This window comes from Fundulus heteroclitus, chromosome 17 (assembly GCF_011125445.2).
Source record: "Fundulus heteroclitus isolate FHET01 chromosome 17, MU-UCD_Fhet_4.1, whole genome shotgun sequence".
NCBI lineage: Eukaryota > Metazoa > Chordata > Actinopteri > Cyprinodontiformes > Fundulidae > Fundulus > Fundulus heteroclitus.
This window is the reverse complement of record NC_046377.1, coordinates 19,790,186-19,803,370: the sequence shown is the minus strand read 5'-3', so window position 1 is coordinate 19,803,370 and position 13,185 is coordinate 19,790,186. Positions and strand designations below refer to the sequence as shown.

General features: G+C 39.9%; 1 protein-coding gene across 4 annotated transcripts in view; it reads right to left on the bottom strand.

Annotated features, from left to right (window-relative positions):
* Window positions 1-13,185, bottom strand: part of magi2a (membrane associated guanylate kinase, WW and PDZ domain containing 2a) — a 311,230-nt gene that overhangs the window by 119,031 nt on the left and 179,014 nt on the right. For all 4 annotated transcript variants that reach the window (XM_036149357.1, XM_036149356.1, XM_036149359.1 and 1 more), the window contains exons 4-5: window positions 12,241-12,456; window positions 5,857-6,067 (exon numbers count right to left, since the gene is read on the bottom strand). In XM_036149357.1, the coding sequence (XP_036005250.1) occupies window positions 5,857-6,067; window positions 12,241-12,456 (427 nt within the window). The remainder of the gene's footprint in view (window positions 1-5,856; window positions 6,068-12,240; window positions 12,457-13,185) is intronic.

Sequence of the window (13,185 nt, the reverse complement as noted above, 5' to 3'; positions counted from 1 at the left end):
CAGGATGCTCTCCTGGGTCCGCACAGTGGCGGCCCACTGCTCCCTAACAGGGTGGGTTAAATGCAGAGGACACATTTCATTGGAGCGTACAAAGTTGCAATGACAAATAAAGATGATGACTATGACTAACGCATGTTGCAGCATGGCTACTATGTGCAAGCGGCATGATCTCCATGCATAGTCATCCTGATAACAGAGGCTCCTTTATAAGCTGATCTGTGAACCAGGCCAAACTCTGCAGCTGCTAGCAGTCTTTGGTGGTGCCGGTGCTGAATCCGTCCCACGCAGCGATGCTTTATTGGACAGGTCAGGATGCTGGGAATGACGCATCCACGGTTTCCTCAGACAGATCAGTTGCAGCTGGGCTCTGTTGACCCGTGGAGTCATTTAAAACTGTGCACTCTCATCGTAACCCTGTCTCTGATGGTTAGGGTGCTGCACTCAGTCCCAAATCATCCTCTTTAACCAGTGAATTTCATTTGACCCTTTCTTTAGGCTGCATTGTCCCTTTTAGGAGTCTCCTCATATTTCAGGATGCATTTTGCAAACATGTCAGAGGACAGGACTGAGGAAAGCACGTCAAGTTTTCCTGTTTTTTTTTACTCAGCATCAACCACTAGAATGCCATTATTCATCCAGGATCTTTTACCTCATATGAAAACTTACTGTGAGAGTCTCTAGATTACTTTTCATTGTAACACCAAATGCAAAATATTTCTAAGTGAAATCATGTAATACACACATGTACTGTGGGCAGCTTGTTGAAAAACTAAAGTATTTATATATACTTTATAAGAAGTGGCCTGTTGGTAATATTAAGGCTTCAAAAACTAGGGTTATTTCCACCCAGTTGTCCTTTGTGCCAATGTTTCAGGAGGGGGAAGGGTTTGGTCATGCCTTCAACATTAATACCTCGACAGTTGTAAACATACAGCTAACTTTCCAGAGCAAACAGAACAACCAGTTTTTCAGTGACGTGTAAAATCACATTTAAGAAGGAATAGTAAGCACCATAATTGGGGTATTTAAAAAATATTTATTAGTAAGGTTCTTTTTTTTTTTTTACCTTAAAAACATGCTTGAATTTCCCCATTTGCTACTCACAACTAAACAAATAATAAAAAAGAAGAAGTCAAGGTTAAAAAGGTAAACACACACGGCATACCTCAGTTTGATCGTATGTTTCTGTCTCCTACTGTACCGGACTGATGGATGTAACCGACGCTGGCTTCCCCAGCGCTAAAAATAGAAGCGCGAGTGAAAAATGGACACACATTAAAGGAGATAAACGTATGAAGCTCCTCGTTAAGCATGGAGCCAAAATACGACGCTCTTCCAGGTGAGCTTATGTTTTGGCTTTCCGTTTGATTCCTCTCCATCTGTCCCTCGCATCCTGCTTTCTGTCCTTCTGTTTCTTCGCTGACTCATTTTCCTTTTTTACTCTTGTCATCTATTAATATTTACTGTCAAAAAAAAACAAAACTACAGCCTCCATTCCTTCGTTGTCCTCCCACTCAAGGATTACTGTTTTTTTTTTCCTCTTTAACTTGGTCAGTTCTCTTTTGCAGCTGCTTTACTTTCAGGGCTGTAGATAAAGAAAGTGATCCCATGCGGTGGCCAATCACAGATAAGCAACGTCTTGGCAACCACGATTACCGAGCTACCACGTCAGGGGGCTGAGCAAATTAATTGGGCAGTGTCCTTGGTGGATGGGGGAGCACAAGAAGTCATCTCCACTGGGGGGGAATTAAAAAGTTTGCTGCTTTGGTAAATGAAAATGAAAAGTTGCTGCGTGCCTGCAGGCCGCATAACGTGGACAAATTCTCAGATTCTTCTCAGGATCCAATCAAGCAATCTGAGCTTCTTTTGTAACAGGGGGAGAAAAAAAAAATCAGCCTGATGAGCGAAAAGTCTCAGTCATCCAACAAAACTTTTAAAGACAGTCAAATAACATAAAAATAGTGTTTGAACTCTATTATTTCATGCATAAGCACCGGTCTCCAAATGCACGTGGAACTCCCTCTCCAGCAATTCAAAAAACACACAGCGACTCCATTATTCTTGCGAAATAAAGACTCACCTACAGTTTTACCGCAGCTGTAAAGTGCTAACAACGGCAATGAGCTTTTTATAGCACAGTTCAGAGTACGACTGGATTTCTGGGGACCTTTAAATCCTCATTAAACCACAACGCATCCATTTATTTTGTTTCACGGCGCAACAGCAGAGGTTAACATGCACAAAAAGTTTTAACATTGGATCAACGGCAGTTTGAGCACAATATAAGCAAAATAATAATTATTATTATAATGAGGTCTATTGACTTAAATATTCTACAAATAATTTATTTATTGGCAAATGTATTTTAGAAGTAGGACAAATGGCTACAGTTTTGACAATGCATGTACTGTAAGTCACTTTGCTACGTTAAACGTTGGCCCAAACGTTTAAATAATGGAGATTTGTTGATAAGATTTACACTTCCCCTGCACATTTATCTGAACCCCTGGTAAAGGTATTGCGCTTTAAAATAAATACATTTTAAAATAAAGTATCATAATCTGACACTGAAAAGAAAATGTTAAAAATCCATCCCTAAGTTTTAATATATTTATGCAGTTGGGAAAATATTCTATGCGAAATATTATTACAGTTTACACAAACGGGTAAAATTACCCCCTAATAATTTTTTTTGTTTTATATATTTTGCTCCCAATTTGTCAGTCCTGAATGCAAAACTTGAAAAAAGGTCATTATTTAGTGAACAGGGATAAATGTGGATAAATGTCTCAGTAAAGCTTACAGACAATGTGTAGCATCAACAACTATTGAGTCTCTGATCTCTAAATGTTAACCTAACCACAGAAATAAATACACAGCAGGGAAATAATGAACATATCAACGTTTAAATATTTCTTATATATACCAAATTCACACAAGATATCAATCACAATGTCAGTAATCCACATAGAAATTTTCTTCTAGATGACATAAGACACTTAAAATAAAGTATTTATCCACAAAGAAAATAATCAGAAAACATTTGTACCACTTGGACTTGTTCACACGTACAGGTTAGAAACACTTTTTTGGATTTTGTAAAGAATTAATGTGATAGACCAACACAAAGTAGTGGATAAGGTTGAAGAAAATGACACCATTGGTAAATTTTCACACAAATTAAATTCTGTATATCAGGGACGTGCATTTGTCCACCTGACCTGACAGCCTGGACAAGGACAGCAACTAAAGGGTCCTTTGAAATACAATTTATTGAGATTTTTAGTTTAAATTCCCCTTTTTCCTTTCTGTTTTTCTGAATTCCATCTTTTCTGTGCTAACCATATTTGTTAACCTGAAAAGTGTTTAATTATGGAGTGAATGAAAGATATTTCGCCAAATCAATAGCCAAAGAATTTCCCATTTCCCGGTTATTCAACTTTCACAGATATAACAAAGGTTTAGCACAACAATGACTGCTTTTAAAAGAATTTAACCATCATATCTTTCATGAGCAAAACAATCATGTAATTCTCATTTTGTCAAATAAAACTGCTTAATAGTGGTACTAAACATAATATATGCCTCAAAGGAAACATCAAACCTACAAATAGTAGAACCTCATGCACGCTTGCCAAATAAACACGATCTATATTCATTTTTATTTCTTTCATCCGTCAGATATCTCCACAGAAGGACATGAGCGTCAGTCTTTTTGTGTTTAGCTCTCATGTTCTTGTCGTGATTTACTAGGAATTAACAAAGCTTTAAAAGAAAAATTCTAGAGAACTATCTGTTAAATATCTTAGTACACATGGCAACAAAATCTTCAATAACGGCACGCCTTGATTCTGATTTAGTTAAACGTTCAGGAGTTAAGAATCTGTCAAGCAGCCAGTTATTGGATATGCACCGCACTAATCTGGCTATTATATCAGTGTGGAGAAAAGAAAACCTCGGTTTAAATAAAGCAAAGAAGCCCCGTTTGAAGTTTAGCTTTAAAGTCAAATAAAACCCTGGAAATGCTTTTTTTTCATTAATTGTAAAATGGCAAACCTTAAATATTATCACCACTAATTATGTACCATGCCTATATAGAGTAAAAATGTATTTCTTATCCCTCTGTGCCTCTAAGGGGGGCCAGCAATTGAATTTCCAGCGACTGCAGCGTGTGTGCAGGTACGTTTATTCGGTGGAATGAAAGCATAATCATGACATCGTATCCCTCATCATGGTGATCGTAAACACACCCCACGCTGCACACTTGTGCTAACACGCTCTATGAAATGGGCTGGTGGTCTATTAGGTTGTCAGCAGGGGTGTCTGTGTGTATATGTGAGCTTCTACGCGGACCCAGTGGGTTTCTTCCTCTCCAAATGCTCTATAGTCCCCGTTCTCCAACTCTGATTGGCCAGATTCATATTGAGGCTCGACCATATAAGGTCGAATGTCATTTATAGACATTTATGCCATTTTGCACACAAAGTTTACTGACTTTGTGAAATTAGCACCAATGAAAAACTCAGACTGACTGACAGGGAGCGGCATTATGGGAAAGTGTGCTTACACTCTCCTTGGTGCAGTTTGTGTGTCACTTCCGGTTCAGTTAATAATGGCCGCGCCCTGGGATTGCTTTTAGTCAGCACTTTGAATTGTCTGGTTCCTGAAAAGTGCTTTATAAACAATCTTTCCTTGCCTCTATTCTACTATCACAAACGCTTTGGGGGCGTCAGGAGGCACGTGTAAATTATGAACGAACCAACGTGTCATACTAAGAATACGGCATGTCTTACATCAAAATGGTTGAAGGGTTTTTAGTCTGGATTTAAAGGCATACTATGCAACATTTTTCAGTTAATACCGTTTTGGATGATTAAATGAGTCATTTCAGGTCGAACAAAGGTTTTCTCGGCCGCCCTGGTGGTCTGTGGGGGAAATACCGTATCTGCAATTGCAAGAGCCCTCGGCCCGCACACACAGGTTCAGAAGTCTCGTGCAAGACCGCGAGAGTCGGTCTTGCTTTACGGCGAGAACTCCATGTGTTTTTGCCCTGCCATTCTCAATATGCACGCGCGAAAGCAACAACAAAGAACCGCGTGTTAACGTCAAATAAACATGCAAGCATATCGAGTTTTTATTATTATTATTATTATTATTATTTTTTTTTTTTTTGAATGTTGGCGAGGCGGTAGCGTGAGTTTGGTGAGGCGGCCGCCTCGCCAAGATAGCGCTGCGGGAAGCTTGATGTTCATACTTTCACTGTGTTAGTCATTGTTTGTACTGCCGTTTTTTCCACTTTTCGTTGCGTTCGCCTGTCTGCTAAGCTCAAAACAACCGCGCCTGGCTTGAAGGAGAAATCAGAACAGCTGAGCATCTTTATGACAGTGCACTTTTACTTTCGCCCTCTGGGGGGAGCCTCGCTAGAAAATCAACCCCAGTTGCATAGTATACCTTTAAGCCATGCGGAACAAACAGCAAACGTGTGGAAAAAGGTGATCTAATCAGATGAAACCAAAAACTGAAGTTTGTTGCCTAAACACAAAACTTTGCGCGAATAGAAAGTTTACACCGGACAACAAGCGGGAAACACCGCCCCCCCATGGTGACACACGGTGGTGGCAGCGTCACGCTGTGTGGAGCGTTTCCATCAGGACGCTGGACAGAGTTGATGAAAGGATGGACAGCACAAGATACGTGGCGATACTGGAAGAAAACCTGTTGGATCCTCAACAAGTCCTGAGATGACGTTCACCTTGCTGCAGGACCACAGCCCTAAACACACATCCTTATCTCCAGTCTAATGCTTCCCCTACTGAAACAACACCCTGACTCATATCTGCTCATGATGAAACTCACTCTATGAAGTAGACTTCTCCTTTCTCCGTGTAAGCCATCTCCCAGTTGTCAGGCAGGGGTCCTAGCTCGTCATTCTCCTCTGGTTTGGGGACCACCGTCTTCGGGGACTGGCCGTACTCTTGGGGTACCTCCGCCGGGGCCTCTGGTGGGTTACTCTGAGGTCCGACGTCCCCTGAAGCATCCGTGCTCTTGTCCTCGTGCTCGCTCGACTCTGAGGTGACAACAAGGCAAAGATGAGTCAGGCCTGACATTCTCAGAAAGAAAGGACAAGAGGTGAGGAGAGGAGAGTGAAAGACGAGACAGGGAAGGCGGAAAAAAAACAAAAACAAAGACGTGACGGATCGAGTCGGGGTGGGGGATAAATATAGGAACGAGGGATTGGAAAAGGATAGGAAGCGGTGACTCAGGGGGAAAGGGAGGGAGGTTAACGAGACAGAAAGATGAATAAAGGAGAGGAGACAGTAAAGATTGAGACAGAAGCAGGCAGTGATGCTCTACTTTGAGTTGTGGTGGTGTGTGAAAGTGTCACGGGAAGAAAAATGGGAAGCGATGGCAAGTGTCTCTTTCCCAGAGGAGATCTGGAGGAGGAAGTGGAGAGAGGGGGCACAAATGAAAGCAAAGGGATTGAGAGATAATCTATGGGAGGGAAAGTGAGAGTTAGTGAACTGCTCAGATCACAGAGACCGCTGTGCTCTATTGATTCCCCTTCAGCTGTGCTGGGGAGACCACACTGTCCATCTACAGACACACACGGCTGCTATTGAGCCGAGAGCAGCAGCAGGAAAGCTCAACATCCAACACGCCAGAAGCCCAGAGGCAGAAGTTACTGAGCATCTCCACAGCACCGGTGGCAATATATCCTGTTCTCCCGTCTTCGTTCTGCTCACAGCCTGCTTCCAGAGACACCTGCATCATTTAGAGCAACATTTACATCATAACTGCGTATTAAAAGTTTTTCCTGACACTTTATGTTTTTGTGTCATTTGCTTTAAAGCGAAAGCAACCGGAGTTCTCTACAGATTAGTGATCATTTTCTTTCTTTGATAAGAATTATTTCCAAACGGATACTCAATTTGGTTAACAAAAACGGAGGTAACAGAAATGTAATATTTCCAAAGACATTTTTTTTCAGGGTTGAACATACCCCAAATATATACCCCAAATTTATATTTATAGGAATATTTCTGTACGCAGCATGCAAACCCAAAGAACGGCCTGCATTGAGATAAATGTTAGCTATAATCATTTAGGCACTCATTTATTCAATATTGATGACAAATGTTGTTTGATATAGCATAAAATGTTAACGTAGTTAGGAAATACAACCAGGTGGTTTCCATGTCCAGACGCAACATTTTCATTAAAACCTTGTTGTTGACATGGAAGTTATTAAATTTTTCTAGCGGTAGGTTTGACTCATTATCTGTGGTCTACATTTGCTATTAACCCAATGCATTTTGATTTACTTATGACTATTGATACAGGTATCTCAACAATCTCAAATATTGCTTGCATGTTTTTCTAATGTGGTGCAGCATTGGTGAATGCACAGATCTACTTAGGTAAGGTTGATTTAGGAAAAAGCTATTTATTGTATTCATATGTTAATTAATGATTAATAGGTTATTTTGTCCAATAATAGAAAAAAACTTTAATAGCAATAGTTTGTTGCAAAAGTATGCCAATTAAAATATCAACAAAACAACTGTAATAAGAAGAAATCTAAATAGCCACGAGCTTAGTTGTATTATTAATTCATCAGGTTTTAAATAGCTCTTGTTTTGAAACATCAAGAAATTCTTGAAATTTGACTGTTTTTTTAATAAGAAGACCCTGAGTGAAAAAAATCATAAAATGTGATTTTGTGACTTGGTTTCAATTGATCTGCCTGCCTTCAGCACAGGTTCATGGCAACTAAACTTTCTTGGAGCTAAATGCAAAACTCTACCAGGTCACAGCTTATACATGGATACATACTGTATTTCAAAAGGTCACAGAGTGCCATTAAAAAGGTATTTTATGGTCGCCTACAAGTGCAAAATGCTACAAGTACTAAAAACAAAAGCAAGTAAATAAAAGCTACAAAAAAAAACAAAACAGAAGTGCACCAGGCCACTAGGGGGAGTAGGGAAACTCATTAAAGACGAGCCTGTTAATATTAGCTAGGTAAATATGCTGATTTTCTATATCATTGCAAATATTACAGCCACACTTTTAAAAAAGACATGAATGAAAATATACCTTCCTTTTACTCTCCAACTTTGTTCTGGGGATCACGTAACATCTTTACCGAAAGTCTGATCCTATTAGACTTGGTGTTTGACGCCCCCTAGTGGTATGGTCCCACTCCGTTCTTTTAGAGCCAGTTTACTGCTTTTTTTAACCTTTTTGTTTTCGGTACTTGCGGCATTTTTATGTTGCATTTGTGTTATTTTTGTGTATTTTTTTGGAGTGTTTTGGAGTTTGCATAATTCTAATTTCAGTGACTGCAGCACATGTCTTTACAGCGTTTCTCTGTTGGAGCCCAAATGGCCACTTGTGGCACATTTGGCCCTGCCAGCCACTGCATTTTTATTTTTCCTTTGTCATAACCGAACATTTCGGATCATGAAACCCACGTTTATATCAGACTGTGATTTGATGTGATTGCTCACAAAACTTGAGGCCATTTTTGCTGCAGGCCCGATTAGTGCCAGAACCTGTAGAATCAAATGAATCACTGAAAAAGAGCCTTTCTGATAACATGAAGTACCAATCTAATAAAAAAATAAATTAAAAATAGATGTGAAGCAAAGTCATTAACATTTATTAGTCTAGATGTCATTAAAAAAGTCCAGTCTAAGGCTTTGAGACCACAGAGAACCATCGTGAATTGAGATTTTGACATCTGCGAGTTATCCAAGAGGGTCAGAACCCAGAACAGCATCCAAAGCACTGCAGCCCTCACTTGCCTCAGTTAAGGTCATAATCCAATAATACGAAAGCGACTGGGTCAAAATAGCATCTGTGGGAGAGTTCAAACACTTCTGACCTCCATGAACACAAAGGCCTGTCTAAAATCTCAACGATCCCCAAAACTTTAGGGAAAATAGTGTTGCACCGATACTGATACCGATACCAGTATCTGACGGGGCCCCGATCCAGCACTAAAATGGTGGTATCGGTATCGGCGAGTACCAACAAATAGGCACCGATACCATTTTGATGTTTGTATGTCACTTGAACGCAGCCTTCTCTCTCCTGACTAGTATTATACATGTTATATAAGTTCATGAAAGTTGCACTATTTTGGCATTTGAGAGCCAAAACTCAGGGTTTAAAAGAGATTATTCAATTATTAATGTAATTTTACTGTCTTACTACTATTATACATGTTATAATTTCACAAATGTTGCACTATTTTGGCCTTTGAGAGCCAAAAGTTTATTCAACTATTGTCACCCATTCCAGGTAGGCAATAAAAAGTTCTACTACCCTAAGTAGTAGAACTTCAATTTCAAACAAATGGTATCGGTATCAGCCAATACTGCACAGCCAGGTATCGGGTATCAGTATCGGTGCAACACTAGAAAATATTCTGTGGGTTGAAAAGACAAGTGTGGAACCTGCAGAAAAACATAATACTCGCAATCAAACACGGTAGTGCTGCTACATCAGGACTTTGATTAACTGCCGGTATTCATGAAACCATATATTCTGCTCAAGAACTTTGGTTTGTGGCCTTTAGATTAGACGCCGTTGGGATGCAGCAGGGCAGCGATCCAAAACACACTAGTCCACCAATAACAAAGTCAAAGGAATGGCCCTCATGCTCAAAAACCACCCAGTATGACTAAATTATAGCAATTCTGCAAAGATGAGTTGTGCAAATTTTCACCAAGGTTCTAAAATAAAAATAATCACTGCAGGGCATCACAAAGATGGCTGTTGTTGCCAAGGGTGTTACAATGATTTATTAGAGTTAGGGGACCGTTGCTTTCCCACTTGGTGTCTGGTTGGTTTGGAAAATTATTTGACTTAAAATAAATCAAGTCATGATTTGAAAACTTTATCATCTACCTGGGTTATCGTTGTCTCAGGTTAAAATGTGCGTGATGATCTCAAGCATGTTTCTTCTGCTGTCCACTGCCGGTCAGCTTGCTTAACTCAACTTTACTGAAAATAAGGGACAGCAATGACACAGAAAGGAGCCCCACTCATCACTCTTATTAAGGCAATGCTCTTTGTAACATATATATATAGTTTGAACACTACGACAGAGGCTCCCACTCTGGTTTCCCTGAGAACAACTTCCCCCTTCCCACAGTGACAGCCACTGCTCCCTAGAGGATGAGTTTAATGCTGAAGACATTTCACTGGAATGTACAAAGATGCAACGATGAATAAAGATGATTGTTTAAAAAAAAAAATCTGCAAAGTAGGCAACCACAGACTAATCAAGCAGCTAAAATCAGCTTGTTATCCTCCACAAGGAGCAGAACAGCATGAAGCAATTGAAAAAATGCTCAACTCAGTATTTTTTTTGCCAAAGAAAAAGTTCTAAAATTGTTCTTACAGAAAAATATAGCAGTAATAATCAATGTTTTACAATATTTTAGCAGCATAAGGATATTAATAGCTTTTTATTTTAAATAAGAGTAAATTTTAAAGTAAAGGTTATTCTACTAGCAGGGTTGTTCTACTGGATCTAATAGCAACAAAACCCAAAAACAGCTAAAAATTAGTCAGGATTGATGTTCTTTAAACCTGCCAAGCCGCTTCCTACCACGCTTGTACTCTTTTAAAACTAAATTTAACTATTTTTTTAAAATTTTGGGCATTTCGATTTAGATATTAGGAGGTAAAACAGCTGAAAAGCTGGTAAAAAAAGAGACAAACGCAGGGTTTCATAGATTCAGGTCAAAGAATGAAGAACTGGATGTTGTTAATTTAAACAATTTTCATGATCTCAAATTAAGAGGCATTTCTTTTAGTATTATAAGCAGTTGTTCAAGAGAAATTTAGAATCCAAGCAGTTTGTCTCTGTCCTTAAACAACAACAACAATCTTTTATAACTCATGTTGTTAGGCACGTTGCAACTTTACAAAATATTTTTACATAATTAGTCTAAATATTCAACAGCTCATTTGAGGATGACCTGCTGTGTGGACAGAAGCTTACCGTGTTTGAGCTCATTATGATCAGAAATCCAAAATCTCATCCTTTGACCAGCCGTCCTTTCTCTAGAAAAAACCCTTTAGGCGGTCACTCTGAAGAAATAAATATATCTAACGTGTTGCTGCAGAGCGTTGGATTCACTGCAAGCATCGGCAGAGATGTCTGAACGTCTGATTTTTGTGTACTGCAGAGTCTCCTCGGGTCATAAAACACTCCTTAGAAAGTCACAGGACCACAGAAGGGTTCTGCAATAAGAAAAATAAAAACTCATAATGCTCCCTTTTATGATCCTCCATTCATGTGATCAATGAAGGCGCTCAGAGGTTTCCTCTGTGCTTGAGTGTGTCTGAGCATCTTTGTTGCTCCAAGTCCCTTTAATTCATGATATAATTGCTTGTGTGTCTCTATCAGGGGGAACTATCAGGTATCACCTGCTGATGTAACCTCGGGGATCAACAGTGGGTCTTTCAGGGCCGTCTCCCATTAAAGCCAGCGTTCATCTTGATAGCAGCCAGAACATCCTGCTCTGTGTAATAGTCATTTTGTGATTGCAGATAAATTTAACGAGCTAATGAAAAAGCAAAAGGTGCTTCACATTAAGACTATGGATGACCGGAGTAGAACTGTTTGACCCAGGTAAGGATCGGAGTCATTTAAGCGTTGGGATATTTTTGGAGACCAAGTCCAGAACTTTGTCAAAATCGATGCCACAGATGCGCTATGCTCTGTTTTTGCTGTTTTCTAAATGCCTCAACACATAGCAACAGCATTTACTGAAGGTAAACACTTACACTGAGATGGATTTTTGTCCTATTTTGTAAAAAGACCAAAAGATAGATTTGACCTTGTTTTGCACTGAATAACTAACCCAGAATAAGACGACTGAGCTGAGCTCTAAGTGAAGAGAACGATCTAAAAAAGCTAACATAACACGTGTGTCTGCCCTCCGCCGTGCCTTACAGAGGGCAAATTATATTTATGCTATATCACAGAGGTAATTACGTGTGAGGGAAACTCATGTCATTATGTGGACTAAACCTGCATTTAAGCGTTCTCCTCTTTAAAAGAAACTCACATGAAGGCTGCGCGTTACTGCTGCTGTTTCTAAGCAACCGTCTTTGAGGAAGCGGGCACTGTAACTTTAAACGGTGAATCAGGACCTCAGCATGGCCGCCGTGACAAAGCCGAGCCGACCTTCGCCTCTGCGGACGCGGTCAGGCACTGACCTGGGGTGACGGCAACGCCGTTGCCATTGACGATGGGCTTTTCCTCCTCCTCTTCCTCGGGGGGCTCGATGCTGGCCTTCTCCATGTTGCTGACCGACTTGTTCCGCTTTCTCTTGCCCTCGGAGCTAGGTCTGGCGCCCGGCAGCAGCTGGTCTGTTACATTTAGCAGCAGAGCGCTGGGCTCAGATGGAGGCTTCGGGGTGCCGTAAAAGTTATCTGCAACACAAAAAAGAAGGAGGACGGATCAAGCCAGGAGTCAGAAGCCCAGCTGATATCAAAGCGTGAGAGAGAAAAACAGGGTTTTTACTAATATTTTAAAAGAAATACAGGATTACAGAGGTGACAGTGTCTTATATTACCCGTTAGCCTTACCAACAATACAATAGTAGGCATGGGCCAGCTACTGATGAAAAACTCACAGATGGTGGAACGATAAATTAATAAGGCAGCTTTATCATGCTTACGTATCAAAATCTCATCCATCCCCATTGGTAAAATCTACTTTTTATCTTGTCAGTCTCAAATCTATCAATCAGTTTGCAGGAGTCCATGTTCAAGCTTTGGAAAAAGGACAAACCTGGGCACCGAGCAAATTATAGAACCAAAAGGCAAAAACTGGATCTATTATTGTTTTAGATCCTATTGTTTGATTTTTTTAAATTAGAGATATTCCCAAAATGCCTTTCTGGCTGTAGCCAGCAGACTTATTCAAGGTCTACTGACATGCAGTCCCTCTTCAAAGACACAAAAGTGCAATTATCTCAAAACGTTACAGAGTTCTAAGAAATTACTTTAAAGGGGAAATATCATGTATTTAAATCCTTCTCACATACTCTCCCTTTCACATTTAAATCATTCAGTTGTGGTCTATATAAAATGGAACTGCAATGCTTTGATGACCTTAAATCTTCTGCTTTTAAATTCTGACAAGACAAAAGTTGTAAT